Below are 23,822 nucleotides of genomic sequence, written 5' to 3' on the forward strand. Positions count from 1 at the left end.
GAACAAGCCAGTCTGACACCTAAAATTATTTGATAATTCACCTCCCAAAGATCTACAGCTACACTATTTCAGTTGTCCTGTGACAACTTATACCGTCTTTTTCTGTTTAACCAAGGCAGGAACAGAAAGCAAGCATTGAACATCTCTCTGCAATGGTCAGATACTCAGTAGTGACATCTCAGCATGAGGGCAGTAGCTAATAGAAGGAGATTACTTTGGTTCACACTCTTGTAAGTCTGGCATCAGTACACCCAGTGTTGCTACTGCCTGAGTAATGAGGAACCTAAGTCGGTCTGCATCACACAAACTTTCAAAAGATTCAGCTGACTTTTTTTTTAATGCAGGCAGCCCTGAATGGCTTTTTAGTGCATCATGAGCCTATAGCAACTCCAAATCTTACCATTGTGATGTTTGAAACACTATAAAAAAAAGTTATAGGCACAAACAGACCTATCCTGACTTTTGCAGTCTTAGGAAAACTGGATGACTGAGCAAAGGGAACTGATCACCAATCCTGCAAATCCTCTGAATTGAGTTTTCACATATGTTCAAGTCTCAACATCAAAAGACAAAGATTCTGGATAGGATACAATTTTTGGCTATGCTAGCAGTCAACTCTCAATTAAACATGTGGATTATCTTTACTGTGGCACACCATGATTCACAAATGGGCTTCAATTCATCCAAAATGTCAGGAAAGCAGTATAGCCATATTCACAGAGCACTGAGATGTGTTTCTCTCAGTTCCAGTCAGCGGTTGCATGACAATCTGAGCTGTGTCACTGATACTGCTTTGCATTCTTCTTTTCACTAAACTTAAATGGTAATACTGAATGGCCTATTTTACATTATTTTATTATTATCCTTACTTTTATTTTATCTAAGGCATTCCAAAGCCCCATTTGCCTCAGCTAATCATGAGCTGGCTGTATTAAACATGGGACAATGAAGCAGTTAAAACAAAAAACAATCCATAGGCTGTCTTCTTTCTCAATTAAATTCCAGAAAAATAATTCATTTCTTTATTTCTTCTCTTTGGTAACATTTTTGACTTAATCATTACACACAACCACTGGACATTTTTTTCCATTTTCATAGATGTTGAATATTCCCTGCTTTCATAGATTTCACAGGAAGCTAGAGGTGCACAGTATTTCTGAAAATAAAATTATGCCACCTATTTAGATACCTTCCCTTGTGAAAACATGGGGGTGTTGAAGTGATAATAGATTGCTTAAAATATTCTAGCTTTCGTTGAGTAAATTAAGGTTCAAACTATTTCTTTTATATTTAAGCTTTGCCTGGCATCTTATTTTTTTTTGTAAACTTGTAGTGAGATGTACTCTACATGAATAACATCTGTGAGCTAAAGGTTAATTTATAGTGGCATCCATGAGTGGCTTCTCTTCAACTGTTAAAAATGGTTGCCAACTGAAAATTCTGCATTCAGACAAGATGCTGTACAGTTACCATATTCATTCTACAGTCAACATTTTGGTGCATATGAGTGACCTATCAGCTTAATATTGATTGAGTGTCAAGATACAGCAATCGCATATATTCACCCAAAGTAAACGTATGTTTTATTACAGCCTTTCAAGAGCTTCAATCCTGGCACAATGTATGCCGTGGCAGTCCTGTTCTTCACAATTTCCTGTTACAGCTGGAGCAGTGGAGACGTTCTACATTAAATATTCAGAAAATACTATTAATCATATTTGCCTCCTGCAAGCTAGATAATATTTGTACAGAACTCAGGAAGTAGGTGGGTGTAATATGATGATATCACATATCATAGCTTACTAACTGAAACAAAAATTAACATAATTATGTAAAATAAGGTTATTCCAGACCAAAGCACAATGTAGGAAAGCCAATGGTTCCTCCCTTTATTTCTACCTAACCTAGGACCTGCCACAGGATTGAAATTCTTACCTGCAGACATGCTTGTATTCTAATTTCAGACCTTTTCTAGACTGAAGTCTCAAGTCTGTTGTAGCTGAAACACAATAAGCTAGCCACACATTAAAAAAGAGAGATCATCTGTTCATTAGCATGAAGAAAAACTTTAGAAAACAGTTACAAACTACTTCTGATCTATATGATAAGAAAGGTATACATAGTTCCTTAAAAATAAGTGTTGCTTCTCAGCAAAGGAATTAAATACTTCCCCAATATAATTTGTCCAGCAATATTTATTTTATCCCTTACAGCATTTCTGGGAACTGACTGCCTTTCTGAGGAACAGAATTCTTTTCACATTAAGGACACACTGCAAAACATTCCTAAACAGTACTAGATCACTGTAACAAGACAGTGGATAACAACAGTATAAGCAGTGTTAACTGGGAATACTTTTTTTTTTTTACAATATCAGAGAAAAAAAAAAAAAAGAAAGAAAAAGAACATAAGAGTCAAATGCCTGACTAGCTCAGCATCCTATATCTAACAGAGCCCTATGCCTAAGGAAGCGTGTAAGAACATGCAAGCACGTACGATACTTCCTCCATGTACTTTCCTGTCTTCTCACCATGTACAACTCAGACACCTGTTTTTGTGCAAGCTGTTCAGTAATCCTTAGCAGATTTCTACCCCTAGTGTCCCCTGCGCTGATGTAAATGTTGGGCTCTGCAGTATACTCTGGCAAAGTGTTCCACAGCTCAGCTACACACTGGATGAAGGACTGTGTCCTTTTGTTTCTTCTGAACCTGGCTCCTACAAACACGCTTTTCTTTTCTAAAAATTCCTAGCATTCAATTTGCTTTTTTGAAAGCTATTGATTTTTCAACAAATATTTACATGGAACTATCTGTCATGATTCAAAGATCTCATTCCTGAAAGATAATGGTCAGCTTCATTTTATATATGAAGTAAAACTGTATTTTTTTTGTGCATAGCTTCATATTTCTTTCCTTGAATTTCACCTGCCTTTTTACTGCTCAGTAAGTGCTTTCTCCAGTTCTTCACGGCACTTCTCCCCAAATAGCACGATATGATATGCATTGGCTACAGCAGTATTCCTGCCCCTCAGAATGATCAGGTCAGATATCAGGATATGCATCCTCAGGCACAACACCACTGATTTTATAGTTAGTGATGAAGACTGACTAGGACTGGAGGAACTGTTTGGATAGTGAAAAAGAGGGGAATGGAAGGAGAACAGTACAATGGAGGAGGTTTCAGAAATCACGAGGGAACATGCTACTCTACAACAGATACCTCAACACCACTCATTTCTTTTGTTTTACAGTAAGATTCAGTAAAGGGTTGGCTAATTATAGCAATCTTAAAACTACTGATCAGAAACACAAAAAAGAGCTAGAACTTTACATCAATAGTTATCACCTAAATTTCTTTTAAATACAGTCTGTATTTTTTTATATTTTAACAAGTATCTGCTGAAATGACAAGCAACATTTTACAGTCTCAACTCTTACACATCTACATGTTAAAACCAGTCAAGTTTGGGGACAGCTTTTTATTTATTTTAAAGTGCTTTTTTGGAAAGACTTTTTTTCAGACTTAGTGTATGGCTGATTGTGTAACATCTGCAAGATACTACATGCACATTCAGTAACACTTGCACATCAAAATAACTGTATAAACCACTCGAAGAAGCCACAAATAGCTTTATCAAGGCTTTCTCGAACCCAAAGGGTTTTATTACGAAACAGAAGAAAACACTCTTCATTATGTAACCTGGCCCTTTTTATTAGCCTCAGTCAGGTCTGGCAGAGCAAAACAAAACCTTAGATGTCTAAGCACTTAACAAGTAGTCTAAATCACTTGAAAATATTTCTGTCATTCAATTCATTTTTGCAACTGTTCCATGCAGTTATATTACATTACTGAGGAAAAAACTAAGCTGTACTCTTTTGAAAATACAAGGTCTAATTAAAAGGTGGTTCATTAGCCAAATGGATTTTTGTCACATGAAATTTTTCACTGGCATGCTAATGAACCAGATATAAATACCAGTCATTACTGCAATCCAGTAACGTCAAGGCTGCCAGTATTACATTCACTTTAAAAATAAAATTACAACTTAGCAATTCTTGGCCATCTAGCATATAATTTTGTTTTGGAAAGCATTCCTGTTTAAATCAATCATAAGCACATACTTGCTCTCAGTCTTGCTTCAAGTTAAGCATGCCTTCAGTACTGTTCTTGAAAAGGGTGGTTTTCTCTTTCAAGGCACAGTGATAACATATGCCATGCTAAAGCATACCACTATATGAACGTGATGGCAAAATGCTATTGGTCATATTTCTGATTCATACAAAAGGTATACTTTATATTTTAAAATTCTTTCATCTTCAAAATATAGATGCCAAAAGAACCAAATGACAGGCATAACTTCCTTTTGTTTCTGTTGCTCACAGTTCTGTTTTAACAGTAAACGTGTTATGCAAATTCTGCACATCGGCCAAGGACCTCTAAGGTTTGTCCTCCTGAGCCCTGTACTTGTGTCACCAGGAAGTACAATTAGTTTCACTTCATCAAATTTCCTACTAGGATTTAAAAAAAGGGGGATGCTATTTCAGTGGACTGAGGACCATAAAATCATTTTCTAGAAAATCCCAATATACTCTGTTAAGTTTTATGGCTAAAAGTCAAATGAATTGCCTTACTACACTGACACAGAGACAATGACAAAATTATACTTAACTAGAAACATAATATGGAAATGCAGGTATTTCCCAGAAGAAAGCATGAAGAATTAAACAGAGTTCAATTTTTAGAATGATGAACAAAGACAGACTACAAAGTACCAAAATTTATGATGAGATTCTAGACCAAAATTCAGATGTGTTTTTTAATTCTTTTTTTCTGAAGGAATAAATCCAATTTTGATGAATTTGGCTTAACAAAAATGAATGACATTGCTGCAATAAAAAGCTGACACATTCTTTGCAATACAATTATTGGGATTCAGTTGCCTAAATGAATGTTAGATGCTGAAATTAATTTACCCCAGTCCACAAATGTGTGGATCATTCTGGGTCAGGTTTGCCAGCTCTGAGACTGTGCCTCAGACACCCTAGGTCATCTAGAACTGTGCTTTTTCCATTCTGCACACTTTTGCATCCATTTCAAAGATCTTGTGGAATCAGGAGGTAACAGTAATTCAGATTTCCTTCCTTTCATTTGTGAAATGATCTTAGAGGTAATTGCCTAGGGTATTGAAATGGGTGGCAGAGATCATTTCTTGTGAATGAGCAAAGCATGAACTTTCTTCTTTCAAAAAGTACAGGTAGGAAAGTGTAAGTCACGTGAAGGATAAAAGTAAAAGGAATAAAGCAGAAGTGATGAAGGGGCTGTGGGAGTGTAGTAAGGATTGCTGATTAAGAAAATGAAGCAGTATGCTATACCGCTGGTTCATGAACACATCACCAAGAGGATGGGTGGAAATATTTCCATGACTATTCAAAGCCATGCCTGTTTAAATATTAGTATCATTAGATGTTGTTTTTAGCCACCAAAGCTGCTAAAGCAGACCTAAATTCCAAGAAGCCTTTCATTTGTTCCGCTGGAACACCCAGCTGTCAGCCCAATTTGCACATTTAACATCAATTTCAATGAGAGCTACACATAAGAGAACTCAACCCTCTGATGACAGAGCTGCAACTTACTTTGCAAAGTTAATTGAACCTGTTTTTATGCTCTGTCTCACTGACCATCCACATTATTAATGCCTCAAGCCCAGGCTGTGTCACAGCCTTGTTTGTAGCCTGAAATCCCCTTTGAGCCTATCATCACACCTAACCAACATGAAGAAAGCTTAAGGTCCTTGCTCTGTGCCACAAGGGCGGCATGACTGTAACTCACTGGGGTGAGAGAAGCTGTGTAATGCCAGCCCTGCTGTGAAGATTTTGATAGATGTATGAGGTCTGTGCAGACATATCTTAGCGACTGTAACTATACAAGAATTGTTCAAGCTCAAACTACTCTTTGACCTGCATAAGTATCCATCCAGTGAGTCTCATAGACCAAACTGGAAGAGCAGTGGGTTGCTAGCGTGGACCAGACATGCAATGCCAACATACCCTATGTGACAGTTCTCATAAAAACCCTGTACATTACTCTAACTGAAATATGATTATGCAGAGGGGAAAAAAACCACCCCTATTTAATTTAATTTTTAAAAATCCAGACTTCTGCCTGTTCTGGATAAAAAACATTTAGTTTTGGAGCTGTTACAGAAGAAAGTAATCTCACTGGACTTAACTATCACAAAGGTAGCTCTTTAACAAAAGACATACCTCTCACTAAGTTCATGTCAGCCTGGAAATCTGAAATAGCTTCAAACTATAGCCCATTTTCTGCTAACCTCTGAACAAAGCCTTTACACTCAAAGTTCTCACTGGACACCAAAATCTGAAGAGAATGGAAACAAATCTTTTGTTTAGGTTGCAAGATGAAATAGTTTAAATGTCATCCAACCACCTTGATGAAAAGGAGTGGACAAACATGTAATGCCTGATGAGATGAAGAATATGGCTTTTTGGGCTAGTTGGGCTTGGCCTCTTTTGCTAATCCATACACTGGAGAAAAAACCCTCAGGATGTATTAAGACTGTCAAACTAAGCAGCAAAATTAGGAATATCTTTTTTTCCATGACTTGGAAAAATATAATAAAAATATTGAACTGGAACACTGTCTCTCAGATGATAAATTAGATTAGAAGATAGAAAATCTTTTTACCAAGTAAGATTTTTGAAAAAAGTGAAAAACTGAAAAAGTACGTGCTAACATTTTTCTTCCCAGCTTTGGATGACAAACATCTTTCATTTTTGCATAATCAAGTATAACTTGCATAAATAAGTATAAAAGTGGAATACAAATTAATCACAAGAAAGGTGCAAACCATTCCTGGGAATTTGTATGGTGGTATTTATCTTACTCATAATCTTTTAAACTACAGTTTTACTGTGTGTCAGATCTGTTGTTGTAAACTAGTACAAAAACTATTGGGTCCATATCCCACAAAAGAAGAGAGGAAATGAGGGTACAAAAGCACTATAAATAAATACTTAGGTCTTATACAAGACTATTCTGCCTATGCAAAAAGATGTATTACCAGCCAAAGCTGGTCTTTTGTTCTTGGTATATTAGCTGGGTTTTACTATTTACCTAGAAAATAATTTTCAGAAGGCTGCTATCTGGCTGATTAAGAAAAAAAAAACCACAACAACAACAAAAAAAGATTTTGGGTGGGTTTTTTTAGTTTTAGGTTTTTTTCTATAAAAGCTGGCAGTTTCTGAAAAGAAAAAAAAACCTGACTGGCATGAATTAGTATAGCTATCAGATATATGCTCAAGTTTAAACTGTAATGGCTATTTAAAATGTATACATAACTGTAACTTCATTTTAATATACATTTATTTAAAAATATATACACTCTCCAAAATTGAATAGTTTTTATTTTAATAACATGTTTTCCATACATTTTTCTTACTTAACTATTTCAATGTCTTAAGACAAAACAAATCTCATTTTGAAGAATCAGAAATTAGTAAACATTTGCTTGAGTTTACAACATAGTAACAACTACATTACTGACACGAATATATGCTCTAGAAGAAACTTAAGAAAAGATAATCTCTAGATTTTAATTACTGTGAGATGAAATTGCTCAATGCCAGCAGCTTTACAGATTATATATATGTCTTAAGTTAAATAAAAATGACACAGGAAAGAAAAAACCAAAACTTTTACCCTCTCCAAAGGACTAAACAAAGCTTTAGATTTCACTTCTACAACATTAACTATCAGACTCAAGTATATGTTAACAAAATGCTAGTCAAGGGACTGCAAAAACACTGACTTCAGTGCTGCGTAAAATAAAATAAGCCATTTTTTTAGTAATTGCCACAAAGAACTTGGAATGACTTCTGCTGACTAATACTCCTAATTTACCATAACATGCTCAAGAAAATTCTGCAGCTTTTAGGTAAGTCTGCCTTAGTGGCTGTAGTGTTCAGTTTCTCTGGACATGGAAACCAAGCTATTTGTTATAAATACACCAAAAATATGAACCAGATCCCATATACAAATTATGTATATGGGGTAAGCATGATTATCATCTTGAGTCACACAGAAGTACCTGGTATTCTGCAGATAATAACAGCTAAAGCTGTTGGGAGCAGGTTGGGAATTGAGGGTGCGCCCCTCCAGCTGGCAGGGCCTCCCAGGGCCATCAGGGCTGCTAGCCTAGCTGCTGAAAAATGTGAAGTGTTAGGGGGTAAAAGGAATGGGAACAACCAATTTTAGCCTTTCTGCAACTTCTGCCTCAAAAATAAATTAGTAAGTTCATATATTCTTAGAAGTAATAACTTGTTATTGGCCAGACTCCACTGTAGTACAGTTTTGTTATTTTTACTGATGTTTCTATAACAGAAATACTGGAGCTTAGAGAACCAATCTACTTCAGTTTTTATGCATAATAAGAATTACTTTCTCTTCTATTCATAAATATTTGGTGGGTTTGGTGAGGTAAGAGGTTCCAGTTTACAGGGGATGACAATCAGGAAATATTTTCTACTCATAAAGTAGACATACAAATACAGGAATCACTGAATAAGTTATAGAATAGAAACTCAGAATACCTTTCTCCATAAAGTCAGTCTTTTTTAGTACATGCAAAGTTTTTCCAGCTTAATTTTCCAACATACTAAAGAGAAATGAGAGTAAACATGGTCACACATTAGCTAAACCATTCATCAGTTATACTCTTAATCTTTGTAGTTTTGAATTATCCAAGTCAAAATCATTAAATTGTGTACTGATAGCAAAGAAATCGCTATCACCAAAGTGATCGCTTAGAACTATTTCAGAGAATCTCATTGTATCCAAAATACAAGAATGTCCCATATGACCCTTCATGTAATAGCAAACCTTATGAAAAAAACAGCACTTTTCATTTTAACACTTCCAAAACATAAATGTAAAAATACTACAAAGCATCAAAATCTTTATCACACAGAACACTATAAGTGGCAGTAAAGAGAGAATGTCATTCAGGTGAAGGACTGTGAATTATTTATATTTCCTTCCTTACTCACCTCTTATTCTGGTAAAGAATGATTTCACCCAGCCTTTAAAACTCCTCCTCTAAAACACACCCCACAGTTCTCAACTTTTCTCTGTTCTATTTTCACCTCCCTGATCCCAGCAACGTAACACACAACCCTGAAAAGATCTTTGACTATACTCTGGAAAATTCTAAACACTTGGAGAGAATGAGAGGCCACCATAATCTAAATGTAAGGGTAGTCATAATCTAATCCCAGAGAAAAATTCCTCTGACACAAACAATTAAATACATCATTAAACCACTAGGTGCAGTATTGTAATGCTATGACTCCTAAATAATATTCTCTACTTATAAGTATTATTTAAATGTATTATTACAGATTTAATGTCACATCTAAATAATGAAATAATATTCAAAATTATTTACTGATATGACATACCACAAACACATAAATTGCATCTTTATTCATTTTCACTGCTTATATTTTAAAGCACATTTTTAACAGGGAATATGCAGAATTTTTTCACCACTTTTACAAGTTGGATTTGGTACAATGTCACATTTTCAGAGACAACTAAAGAGTAGCTATTATAGCTTTTAAAAATTCCTATATACATTATTAATTTATACTTACAGAAGTAAATACTTGAATTTGATCTCAGTTTATGTATCATCCTGAGCCACCAAGAAAAATGTCAGCTGAACCGTTTCTATTGACTTGTTTTAAATGGCCAACAGAATACATACAGATTTACTAAATGACAACTTCCACATTGTGCCTGTATTTTACTTCACGAAATTATTTTTATACTGATGAAAAAAAAGTCCATTTCATTACGGTAAGTCTCTTAAACTGAGTGCACAAACTGTAAACCAGTGTGAATATTTTGGCCTTTTCTCCCTCCCATGAAACAGAAAATTGTTAATCTATGACCAGCATAAAACATTAAGCTGTCTCTCGTTTTTCATTCCAATTTAATTCACTTGGTTTCCCCTCACTGATTGCCTTTGACTGAAGAGTCACATGTTACAAAAAGAGATAAAAATATAACTGTTGCTTAAGTGTGTCATGCTGGGAAGTCATTCAACTAAAACAGGAGCTATTTGTTCACAGCATCTATCAAGGTCAGTCTTCAGAGGGTCTTTTTAACTCAGAGACTTTGTCTTGACCTTCCAGTCCTGTCTACATTCATTTCAAACTGCCATAAATCCACAGTTTCAATGCAGCATTGCCTTACATAGTTCACACTACTATGAAAAAGATTTTGGCTTCACTGGGAAGAAGTATTTAATGATCTTTTATCATTACCATGTGTCAAAAGACTCAACAGAGAACATACGATGATGTCCTTTAATGAAACAGTAATAGACTGTATGATGAATAACTGCACTGACTGTAACAGGAAAACAAAGATCCATTAAAGAGCTATATACTGACTATGATTTTAGTTGGACATACTATTAGCAAACTTTGCAAGATTATGTATCAAGAAAGGACATGCAGAGCTAACTGGAAAATTTTAGATACAGCCTGCAACTGTCTACAGAAGGAGCAACAGAAATCCGTATCAAAGAGGGTATCTATCTCACAGACCCAAGTGGCAGTCAGGATAGTTGTGTTGCTCACTATGATTCAGAAAGCCAAAATCTGGAAAGATCTCAGAAATAATTACCTCCATTTTAGCCATACTGAGTCTTTAGGTAACACAGACACATCAAGGTTTTAGATTGGGCAAAAAGAAACAAGTCTGGAATAGAAGTTAATGGTATTGACAACACTGAGATGGTAACTGAATTTTGCAGAGATGATAATCCACAGAAAAAACACTGAGGGGAAAATAGAACTCATGACTGCTACTCCACAAGTGTGTATAGTACTCAATTATACTGGTTCTATTAAGACACTAATAAATTTAACATAAAATTTCATTATTGTTGACCCACACTGTAATCTACACAATCATTTCATAGTCAGAAAAGGAAGGCAATAACTTTAAATAATCAAAATAGATTGACATGATTTATATGATCCAAGTTTGTATTCCAAACTTTTGAACATCACTATTATAATTAATCTTTCAAATTTGATGCGCTTATGAGCTCGCTCTTTGTTTAGAAGAACTATGATAAGACTATTCAAGTTTGGAAAACCATGGAAAATTATCAGTTAAATAACTGATGAATGGAGGAGGGGAACTGGTGACAAATGACATGGAGAAGACCGAAGTACTCAATGCCTTCTTCACCTCAGTCTTTAACTGTAAAACCTGTCTTCAGGAATCCCAGGCTCCTGAGATCAGAGGGAAACTCTAGAGCAAGGAAGACATACCCTTGATGAGGGAGGACGAGGTTAGGGGGCATTTAAACAAACTGGATGTACGTCAATCCATGGGGCCCAACAGGTTGCACACACAAGTGCTGTGGGAGCTGGCCACTGTCATTATGAGGCCACTCATTATCTTTGAATGGTCACGGCAATTGGCAGAGGCTCCTGAAGACTGTAAGAGAGCAAATATCACTCTTATGTTCAAGAAGGAAGATCCAAGGAACCATAGGCCAGTCATTCTCACCTCAGTCCCTGGGAAGGTGATGGAGAAAATCCTCCCGGGAAGCATTTTCAAACACATGAAGGACAAGAAGGTGATCAGTAGTAGTCAGCATGCATTTACAAAGGGAAAATCATGCTTGATCAACCTTATTGCCTTCTACAATGAGGTGATTAGCTTGGTGGATGAGGTGAGAACAGCGTATGTTGTTTACCTTTACTTTAATAAAGCCTTTGACACTCTCTCCCATAACATCATCAAAGACAAGATGACAAAGTATGGGTTAGATATGTGGACACAGATAGATTAAAAACTGGCTGAATGACCAGGCCCCAAGGGTTGTGATCAGTGGCACTAATTCCTGTTGAAACTAGTGGCTGAAACTAGGCAACAAACTAGTGGTGTATCCCAGGACTCAATACTGGAGCCAATACTGTTCAACATCTTCATTATTGACCCAGACAATAGGACAGAGTGGACCCTTAGCAAGTCCACTGATGAGACAAAACTGGGAGTGTCGTGCTGCCATCCAGAGGGACCTCTACAGGCTGGGGAAATGGGCTGACAGGAACCTCATGAAGTTCACAAGGGGACGTACAAAGTCCTGCACCCGGGGAGGAACAACCCCAGGCACCAGGACGTGCTGGGGACCAATTGGCTGGAAAGTAGCTTTGCAGAAAAGGACCAGGGGGTCCTGGTGGCCAGCAAGTTGAACATGAGCCAGCAAGGCACCCTTGCAGCAAAAAAATAAAGGCTAACAGTATCACAGGCACAAATTAAAATGTATGTACTTCCACCTGAATGTAAGAAAATGCTCTTCTACTGTGAGAGTGACCAAGCACTGACACAGGTTGCCTAGAGAGGTTGTTCAGCCACCATCCTTGGAGAAATTCAAAACCCTACTGGATGCAGGCCTGGGCAACCTGCTCTAGGTGACCCTGCTTGAGCAGAGGGTTGGACTAGATGATCTCAAGACATCCCTTCCAACCTAAATGATTCTGAGATTCCATGATTAATTCTGTTTTCTTTTCTTATGTAATTCTGTTCTTACCCCAGTCTCTTAATTCTTAATTCCTTTACAGCATCTTCAAAGAACATGTACTCTGAATAAGCTGGTTTTAGGGAAGCAATACACTCATGTATACTACTTTCATGTGACTTACCTGTGAGAAACTATGCATCATGTTTCCATGTGATCTATATGCAAACTTACCTCATGAAGTGCTTACTTGTTATGGACAGAACACTATAGTGCTTTTAAAATGCTAATTAGCAATTCTCTGAACCACTTCAATTAGAGAAGATATTTATAAACCCTTCCCTTCCTTATAAAAGGAACATCAAAAACAATATAATATCATCTGTCTCCTGTTATAAGAGCCTTCAAACAGAGTTTTGTTTATATGAAACTTCATTTTCCAAAACCATGGTTCAGGAACACATCATGAGGTCTTGTTATTGAATTTCTCTTAACTGACTTCATTTGTCCCTTTTCAACTTAAAGGGTTAGTTAAAGTTAGGAAAAGACAAAATAAAACCTAAATAGTAACTTTGTATTAATTATTTTTGCTACCTTCATTAAATACCTAGGATGAAACATTGCCTGTATCCCATTTTTCAATTACAAGTCTTCTAGCACTGACACTGTGATAGATTAATTTTTTTGTGGTTAATGATAATACACTCAAACAAATTCAAAACTAAGGCTTACTCACGTGGATACTTCAACCTGCTACTTTAATGCTGGAAATTTAAACAGATGTGTAGAACTAAGACTATATAACTAAGACTATATTTGTAGAATGAGAGTATTCTTGTTCACATGGAAGTAAGCTATGTTTACACTGCAAATACAAATGAACCCAGGAAAACTGGGAAACCCCAGTTTTAACTGGCAGTTAAAAGCCCTAAGGAGTAGGGCAGCACTCAGAGCAGTTATGAAAACCGCTCCTCCAGCCACCAGCAAGTGAAGTACTGAAATAAAAATACCATTTTGTGCTTTTCATTTCCTTAAAAACCTTTGAGGACTAAAATATGAGGATTCATGATCTTAGACCAATTTAAGAATAATACTTATTCAAGTATTTATCCATATTATAGTAAACAGCCCTTTACAGGTTTAAGTACTTTTATTATATTTTAAGACTGTAAAATGGATCTCCCAGAGATAGCCATTAGCAGTTGGCATGTTTTCAAACAGCAGTGCATAATTTTTGACAACCACACAAAATTGCCAGAATGCTTGTTTTCAATTCTTTCTAATGGAAAGTGAACTGCTGCCATAAAATTCTCATTGGCAGTAACAAGCAAACACAATATTATCCATCTAATAATCATCAGGGATAGGTGCAGATACACTTATGTCCGGAATATATCACAAGGAACTCTTGGGTATGTATCTTACTAGTCAATTAAACAAAATGATTTGAGAAATAATCTGAAGAATTGTATTCACCAAACTCTTCCAGCAGTTAAGATGCCTTCCCTATATCACAATAAGCCTTATAAATTCTAGGACTTCAAAACCAAAACCCTTTACCTCATCTTTCTTTTTCTTTCTCCCCTCTCTTCCCTGCATCTCCAAAACTCTATATGGTATTACACACTGACTTCATGGATCATCAGCAAGACTGTTAGGTTTACATCCATCATGTACATTCCAATGGTTACAGATCCTTTTACTCATTTCCCCCCCCAAATTCATTCTCTCATCTCTGATCTGTGATGCTCCACTTGCTTTGTGATACTCCATTCCTATTCTCCATCCTAGCCAAGGCCTATGCAGTCCCTTGGAGTTCCCCTTTCTCGATTGCCCACCCTCTTATTCTTCCTGCTTCACTATTAATATGACCTACTTAAAAGATCACCGTCTCTCCACATCCTCATTCAGCTTCATTCACCTCTTATGTCCCACTCCCAACAACTTCTGTTTTAGCCAGTCGCAGACAGCCTCTTGGCTTCCAGTTTTGGGATGCAACTGAGGTTTTGGAGATCTAAGGATCCCCTGCTGCCAGCAGGGGTGGTCTTGCTCACTTGTCCTTTCTGCCTCCTGGCAGTACACTTTCAGCTTTGGCTTTCATCAGACCGCTAGTGAACTGTTCAACTCACTAAACCAGGAAAAGCTACTCACCTCTCCTTGCTGGCTCAGTTTTCAACTCGCTTAGTGATCTGACTCAAATTACTAAAAAGCAAGAAAAACACCAAAGTTGTTCCAAAGAAGGGGAGGGATAGTGAGAGAGGAGGCCTTTGCTGGGAGGATAAGGAGAGAATGGACCCATCCCTTTCAGTGCCATAGGCTCAGCCATTTTACCTGGCACGAGCCTTAATCATTTAGTTCTATCCCACATTAGTTTCAGTTTCTCTGCAGTCCTACTAACTTTGGATTTCTGTGTTTGTTGCATATATTCTTCTTTCACAACTACTAGATATCAAAAAGGAGCAATCTTCATTGACCAGGGGGTAGGGTAATGCCATTCTTCTCATTTATTCTCTTTCTTGCTTTCACCATTCCCCCTTGCCAGTTTTTTATTCTTTTTCCACAGCAGCACTAACATATAAAACAGAAAGTGTGGTGAATGACCCACCCCAGTCTCATCCTGACTCAAAGCACAGTCACCAGTCATTGTCCTGGAATAATGGGATGTCTTGGCTGACTTGCCTTAAGCCATAGAGGCTACGTCATAACCAGAGATGTTTAAGTTCCTGCTCTGAATCAAATTCACTTCAATAACTGCTAAAAATATCACTAATCTTCCTCCTCTTTCAGATAATACTTAGTAAAATTGCATACTGGTGTCATTCTGTACTAATTAAATATATCAGCTGTGAAAATTTTCTCCCTATTTTTTTCTGCTACTGTCAACAACTTGAGAGAGAATCACAGTCAGGAACTAAAAGGTCTCAGAAAATCCTTCCTCAAGACAGGTATTCAGATATACTGAGGATCATTTCAAAAGCAAGCTTGGCTCCTCCAGGGCTATAAAAGCATAATGTATTTTATGTTAGAGTAGAAAGAACTTCCTACAGAAATGCAGGAAGTAAGTTTCTGAGGACTTAATAAATGTCTTTTTATGAGAAGTGTGTGTTTGTACTTCTGTTTTTGCTGTTTGAAGCTGAACAGTTCACTTCTTGAAAGTCTTAATTTATTCTAAAGCTTTTACTTAGAATTTTGATAATTCAAATGGAAGTATTACCTGCAAATATAGTAATGTTAATTCCCAGTCCTACTTACAGAGAAAATTGCTAAATAATTATTGTTAAACTACAAATTCTTCCCAGTTAAGTATTAACTTGCTAAGATAAAAACTGTGGCCTGTTCCCATGGCCAGCAGTTGCACTTCAATCGGAAGATCCAGAAAACTCTACTTTCAAGTGAGTTACTGATAGAATTTTGTGTAATGAAACTATGAGATTTGTGCCATAATTATTTGCTGTAAAGAAACTGAAATTGCAGAAAAAGTGGAAGTACAGAGTGAAGAATCATGATTTAAAACAAGCAGAAAGGAGAATTAAAATTATGTGTAGAGCTGTATGATGAGTCCAAGTTATTATTTAAACTAATAAATTGAAATATTTTAACCCATTAATGAAATTTTCCAAATACAAAGTTACACAGGCAATAAAAAGCTCCAAATGTTTCGCAGTATGAAGTAGTGCAAACTGTAACAGTAATATAACTTTGAAAAGCCATTCATAAGACCATAATTTTTTACATGAAATAAATCCTTCAACCAATGTGACTGATAAAATAGTAAACTAAAATTCTCCGTAATTCTTAGATTCATTGCAGATACTCACACAGTTTAATAACAGACTAGATTTGAAAGAAACAATTTCACAATAACACCTCATTAAAGACAAATCTGAACAATAGTCTTGAATTTTGCTTTTCACACATGGGAGGAATCTGATAAGGACCAAACCAGGACTGAAAATTTACAGCTGAAAATCTTAACATCACTTATGTTGCCTAAATTTGGAGATACATCATTTGCCCCACTGCACTATACTCTGTTAGTTATTACTTATGCCAATTTACAGAAGACTGGTACTCCCAATGCTCTGTCAATGATTCCACCCCTGGTTCAGAACAAAATGGAAAGTCATCTTATCCCAGATCCAGAGACATACCTACAGTGTTGGATATGCCGACAAAGTAGGAAACTTCTCTTTAAAGTTACAGATTTTCTGACACACCACTAATAATGCTGGCATGCAATCATACATGAAAATGGAAAAAAAAAACCAAATTCAAACAGAATAGTATTACATCTTTCAGAAAGTTGCAGTGATATTTTCTATCTGTATTAATGTTGCAAGGTAAATGTAAACAAGAACTAAGGTCTTGTTTTGTCTGCACTTTGTTCTCTCCACAAAGATGTTTCTGCTAAATAGCCAGGATTTTCAGCCAACAGATGCTATTTGTGTGTATGCGTTTTATTTTGTTTCTTATATAGCTGTTGTGGGTTAACCCCAGTGGGCGGATAAGCACCACACAGTCACTCACTCACTTCCCCCCCCCCTCCAAGTGTGACAGGGAGAACAGGAAAGGAAAAATAAAAATAAGAAAACTTGGGGGTCAAGATAAAACAAACAAACAAACAAAATTTGTTTAATAAGTGAAGGATAAGTGGAGGAAGAGGGAAGAAAACAAAACAAGTCATGCAAAAGCAATCACTCACTGCCTCCCACGGGTAGATCAATGCCCTGCCAGTTCCCAAGCAAAAGATGGCTAACCTGCCTAAAGACCCCTCTTTCTGCTTTTATTGCTGAGCATGACATTATATGGCAGGGAATATCTCTTTAGTTACTTTGGGTCATCTGCCTGGTTGTGTCCCCTCCCAGCCTCTTGTGCACCCCCCAGTCTATTCAGTGGTGGGGACAGAGTGAGAAACAGAGAAGGGATTGATGCTGTGCAAACAGTGCTCAGCACAAGCTAGAATATTAGTGTGTTATCAACACCGTTTTCATCACGAATCCAAAACATAGCAGCGTACAAGCTACTATGAAGAAAATTAACTTTATCCCAGGCAAAACTAGTACAAGAGCAAAAGCACAACAGTTCCACATCCAACTATCCTAAATGACAAACTAATTAAAAAAATACTAATGCGAAGTGGGGAGAAAAAGATAGGCTGTGCTACTTTAGTCTTATAAAGGGGTGACATTTTCTGCTGGTTCTGTGAGCTCACCAAAAGGTACAATAAGTACAAGAAATAATGAGAGGGGTAGGACAATACAGCACAACAGGAACCAAGAAAGGAATGAAAGAACAAGAGCATAGCAGCCATCTTTTTTGCTGCCAATGAGAGTTTGCATCAGCTTTGTCAATTCATCAAACAATACTCTAAATTTGATTTAGTCTTGAGTGGTACTAAAGCAACTTCTAGAAGTAGCAGGCATAAATGCAAGCCTTATAGGCAGTATTGAACACCTTTTGACTAAGGTAATGGTTTCACATCCCTACACACCTCTGCTTTTGGAAACCCCCTTTCCTTATGCCCATGTCTTCCTCCCTGGTTTAGACTGCAGAATCTTGTAACTTATCTTGCACCAGCTCTGGCAGTCACTCATTGGGCCACCCTGTGAGGCAATTTAGGTAACTGAAATGGCAGATTACCCTCTGCCACCCCTCACCCACCCCCCCTAAAAAAGAGAGGAAGAGAGAAAGAGACTTTTCTTGTGCCATTTTAGTGAGCTGACTCAGCCGAAGGTATGGCAAGAGACCCAAACACACTTTAAAGGGAAGGAGGGGTGGGAGCGGGAAGATGTGTCACACAAAAGACTCAAGTCTAGGTAAATACTAAGAAATACAGACATCAATGGGTTTTTTTTCCATTTTTTTTTTAGTTTCCCTTTTAATCTGAGACTATAGCAAATTATACTATTTTCTATGAAAAGTGATAAGGCTGCAAATTAGCACCTCTTCCCTTTTTATAGTGAAATCATGTCAATTTGCACTGTCAGCCCTCCCTATAACACATAGGGACCAGTCTAAGCCACACCTAGACCACTGTAGAATTAGGTCTTCCAGCCTTCCCATTTAAAGGGTATAGATGTTGATGTTCTAGCTAACAAAAATAGCTATTCAGTATGTCATATATTTATGCAATTTTATATTCACAGTATATATTTATAAATTAACCCATGCACTGTACTCAAATACATTGTAACATCACTTCTGCATGCAATCCTTTTTAAAAGAAGCCTTTTGTTGTTACAGAATTTACATCAACCTCTTGTAGCTAAATAGTCAAAGCACCAGTCCTATACGTAAGGCAATATAAATTAGCTTGCCCAGACAATATTCTATCAGTTAAGCCAAAAAAGACCATTTTGGATAATAAATATTATCACATTTTGACAGACTAGAACACAGCACAGGAAAAGCAGGAAAATAAGCATGTAAACTTTTTTCATTTTATAGAAAAATATTTAATTAACTTTGGTTAAGACGTCATTCAGTAACACCAGGACTGAATATAAGCTGACACAAAAAATGCATCTGAAAGGTAATCTTATATAGCTATAACTTTTGTTTAAAAAATTCAACAACTGTTCACTCAGTCCTTAAGTAGTGAAAAATACTTTAATTGCAAACATACTATTATTAAAGGCTAGTATTAAAAAACCACCCAAATACTTTTATGGTTGGTCAATTCTGTTAGTTTAAAAATGTATGAAATAGGACTGACCTGGACAGAAATTCTGCTGTGTCTGAGAAGTTACTTTTTCTTGTACAGCGCACTTTTCAAAATGTCCTGCAGTTGCATTCTGATGTAGGCCTGGTTGTCTGGTGGCAAATCCCAATTCTCCAGGTTCAGAAAACTTCAGATAAAACTGTGGCTCCAAATCACTGAAAGAGACGTTTATAGCACCATGCCTCCCACTGCCATAGTCACTGAACATAGACTCATCCTCGGTGTTCTGTGTTGGTAACGGGAGGATCCGATGATGCAGCTGTGGGCTAGGCAGTCTCGAAGATAACGGAGAAGGAATAGGTGACATTTGTTTGTGTGTATTAGATAGCGGATATGAATTACTAAAAACATTACTCACTGCTACTAACGAGGGTGAATGCAGCCTTTTCTCTTCCAGTTTAAGATTATTACTTGTCTGAGAAATATCAGGACTTTCATTTACAGGCAGGTTCAAAAATAAATGCTTGCTTCCCCGGGATACCGTGGTTCTTTTCTCATATATTGAGCTTGGCAGGTTTCTGTCTACTCTTGTAATTTGTTGCAGTCTCTTCCATTCTGCAGCTTCATCTAAACTGTCGCTCCGTATAACTTTCAGAAGAGCTTTATTGACTGCTCCCACAAGGTTGCATGACTCATCAGTAATATGCACTCTCTCTGCTTTGTACTGCAAACCAGAGCCGTCTTGCTCCTTTTCCTGCAGCACAGCATTTTTAGAGTCTCCAGCAGCTTCATCTACAGAGTATACATCAGTTCTTGATATAAACTCGTTAAATACTGTTGTGAGAACAGGAGAAATGGTTTCTCTATCTCTGTGAAAATGAGGTAAAGACTCTGCAGGGGGTTTGGCAAGTTTTTTAATACAAGCTTCTGAATCCTGTACTTCAGCAACAACTGTGATTCCTGGTTTCTCCTTGCATACCAGCTCAGTATATTTGCTACTTTTCAAGCTTTTAGCAGCTGTGGATTTACTTAATGTCTCAAGTTGGTTAGATAGACTGTCCTGAAATGACTTTGCTGAAGTGATACTCTGTTGTACCTTTGTAGCTTCAGGAATGCATTCTCCATTATCCACTAGTTCAACTGCGACCTTGTCATTGTTCTCTTTTGAGCTAGAACTTGGTAAGTCAGCATCCAGTTTCACAGCTTTGTTGCTCTCAAGAAAATAACCCTCTTCTATCCACTTTTCTGGCTGTATACTATTGTCTACTGGTAAATCATCCTTACCTTTTACTGTTAGCCAACTGGAGGCAGAAAAGGAACTGGGAAAACTCCTGGTAGGAAATCTTGTGGGGAGCATCTTCTTATTTTCCAGTCGCGTGTCTTGAGCACTCAGTAAAGAAAGATGTTGCTCATGTATCTTTTTCCCCCCTTTCCAGTGTCTGAACTCCTCAAAGCTCTCTTTCCTTCTATATTTCCTCATTTTTTTGTGATTCAAATTGTGTCTATTTGTGAAATCCTGAAAGAACTCCTGTTGATGTGTAGAAGTGGAGTAATCATCACATTTAAGTTTTGGGACTCCAGAAACACACTGCTGCTTTCCCTCCTGAAGCCCTGTGTTAAGGCCCACAATATGATGTGATCTCGAAAGACTGGATAACAGTTTTTCCTTTTCAGCAGTTAGTTTGTACAGTTCAATGAGAATGTCTTTCGTGGTAGCTTGCTTGAAAATAATATCTCCAAAGTTTTCATATGGCTGTTCTCTCAGCTCCATCTCTAACCTCTCCCTTACTTGATAGCAGCTACAGAAACGTTTACTGGTTCTATCCAGAGTTACACAGCCCTTGTAAGTAAATCCTCTGACTTTTCCCTCTGGAAGATAGAAGCTGACGTAACAAAGCTCCATAATGGGTTTGTGCAGTTGAAGGATAGTATGCGTGCCTTCCATTATGCTTGCCAAATTAGTCATTCATTTAAATTATGTGCTAAGTGTTTCAAAGCTTGCATGACATAGCATGTGAGGCAGGGAAGGGATGGAAGGCATCTGACTAATCTTCAACAATAATATTGTCTGCTGGAAAAAATAGAGAGAAGCCTGTCAAACTTGATTATGGCAAATTTAATATGACAAATAACAAGCCTGCAGAAGACAATCTTCTCTCAGTATTTTCTGACACAAATCTTTTACCTTGAAAAATCTGACACAAAAAGGATGACATTGCTAACACTCATAGTCAGAGTTATAATCCTTCTCTCATACATCATCCCTCTGTCTTCAGGGTTCTCAGTCAATGCTGTTCCATAAGGTCACAAGATATTCACTAACACATTCATTTCAAACAGAATTTACTTTTTAATGCTGGAACCTATTGCCCTCTCTCTGTTAAAAGTTAACTTGCTGTTGAACATTTAGTCAAAAGAACCATTCAAGCATATATGTTGCCTTTTTACTCAGTCAGCACAACCACCAACATAACACCACCACAAATAAAGCTCTCACTGCTTTATTTACCAAGAAAACATTTAAAAAGTAAAAAAGGCTGAACATTTTTCTCTCATATTTGTCTGTGAAACTGCTGCGACATCAAGAAAACTTGCAAGAAAAAAAAAGGTTCCGTTTACTTGGCTAGCATATAGGTACTGTATAAATCTATTTTGATTCAACATGCAATAGTGTAATTGTACTACTACAGGCAGGTTTATTGAGCTTTGTTATTTCCTTTTCTTTTGCACTGCATTGTGTTTTCTTGCTACAGATTGGATATATTTACATTCTTTTGATACATCATGATAGAAGTTGGTTTACTCCTTTTGAGCACTAAATAGGCTTTTTATCCAGAAGGAACCCTGCTACTACAATTAAAGTGGAGAAGTCTGCAGTCACTAGGAAATGCATAAGCATCAGGGAAAGACCTAAAGCTCAGCAGCAAATCCATCAGCACACAAAGCTGGAGAGCACTTGCTCCAAGGCTTCTCTTTGTTGAAAAATGCAGGAATTTCAGTTTTCAACTTTCAAAGCATAAATACAGCAGAAATTTCCATCGTTTCAAAACAGTCAAACTTAGCCTCAGGCAACAATAATCAAAAGGAAGCTGTCACATTACCATGTCACACATTTCAATTTTACATATTTTTTCTATATATAAGTATTGTATCAGTTTTTATTATGCAGGGAGCCAGATATAAAACGATGCCAATAACTTATCATAAGAAATTAGCAAATCCAAACCCTAAGAAGCAAGCAGCATCTACCCCAAACATCCTATTCTACCAGCAAGCAGTCATTTATGGCAGTGATTTTGATCCAAATTTTGTTAAAGCATTGCATCTGTTTATAATGTTCTTTAAATAGCTTGAAACTTTCCATTTACTTTGAGTAGTATCATTCTTCATCCCAGCAAAACTCTTAATATCCACACATAATCCTTGAAGACAGAGAAGAGATCCTAAGGAAAGAGACTAACATTAAGAACAATCTTCCATCAGAGCCAGATCAGCTTCTTAATTCTGTTCACCAGCAGTCAATAGTTACATGGCATGATTCAGAATCCCATGCAGGTATAGGAAGGGATAGGAAAGGTGCAAAACCGTTAGTCAGTACTTCTGTTGAAGACTGGCTTGTTGTTTCATAGACCTATAAGAGTTTCTGAGAAAATTATGCCATACTGTTCCTTCTTGTATTCTTGTTTTAACTCATTGCCTGAGTTTGCAGTTCAAAATATGGACAAGGCCGAGTACTGCCAAAAAAAGCAGCCTCGCTTCTAGTCTTCCTTGTCCCCAGCTGTGCATGCCTGCTACTTTTCTAATGTAGAACTGAGTGACTGTGCAGCCACAGGGTGCATCACTGGCATATGCAACCAGGAGTGGTTCTGCATACAGAAATAACAACCATCAAAGAACATTTTTTCATCATAGGAGCAATCTTGAACCTACTCACTCTTCGCCCAAGCAGTAGGGAAGACCCCTTATGGTAGCAGTTTGCCAGAACTTCAGCTTAGCCATAGTACCAAATTGCCCCTCAAGTAATCTACTATGGTGAGCTCCATCAAATATGAGCTAGTTAACTTGTGAGTGTTTCCATAAATGAATACTCAGCAGTCCCAGCTAATGCACACTGAGTCAGTTTTTACTTACAGGAGAACTTTACAGAGGCACAGAATTTCAAGGGAGTTACTAGGCAGGGAAATGGATGGCACAGTCCATATTTTGGTCCACTGGCAACATACAGTTGTTAAACTAGGAAGAAGAAAGAACAGGTAACTGGGAAAAACCTAGCTAAAATGAGGATGGATAACGCAAGGAGATCAAATCTATGCTTAGTATTGACTTAAGGAAGATGATGCATCACATCAAAGTATTTGTCAATGCATATGATTTAGAAAATAAAAGGAAAGGAGCAATAGGAAGAAAGGGAAATGTTTTTTAATATACAGAATGAGACAGTCTGTATTATGTGTGTTTCACAGTCTTATCTAGGAAAAAACCTTAGTGTTAAATTAGTCTGAATTATTTCATGTGTTCCTCTATTTTACCTCAACTGGCATGGCATTTTCTCATTGAAATATGATTAAGTGACTACAAGGAAATAGCATCACGGAAACT

The 23,822-nt window shown here is 37.0% G+C and overlaps 1 protein-coding gene across 4 annotated transcripts in view; it reads right to left on the bottom strand.

Annotated features, from left to right (window-relative positions):
- Positions 1 to 23,822, bottom strand: part of FMN1 (formin 1) — a 209,578-nt gene that overhangs the window by 171,530 nt on the left and 14,226 nt on the right. For 3 of the 4 annotated variants that reach the window (XM_069784110.1, XM_069784107.1, XM_069784111.1), the window contains exon 2: positions 19,278 to 21,294. In XM_069784110.1, the coding sequence (XP_069640211.1) occupies positions 19,278 to 21,189 (1,912 nt within the window). In that variant the 5' untranslated portion in view covers positions 21,190 to 21,294. The remainder of the gene's footprint in view (positions 1 to 19,277; positions 21,295 to 23,822) is intronic. The other variant, XM_069784109.1, reaches the window with a different exon arrangement.

Source organism: Haliaeetus albicilla, chromosome 5, assembly GCF_947461875.1.
Source record: "Haliaeetus albicilla chromosome 5, bHalAlb1.1, whole genome shotgun sequence".
Classification (NCBI taxonomy): domain Eukaryota; kingdom Metazoa; phylum Chordata; class Aves; order Accipitriformes; family Accipitridae; genus Haliaeetus; species Haliaeetus albicilla.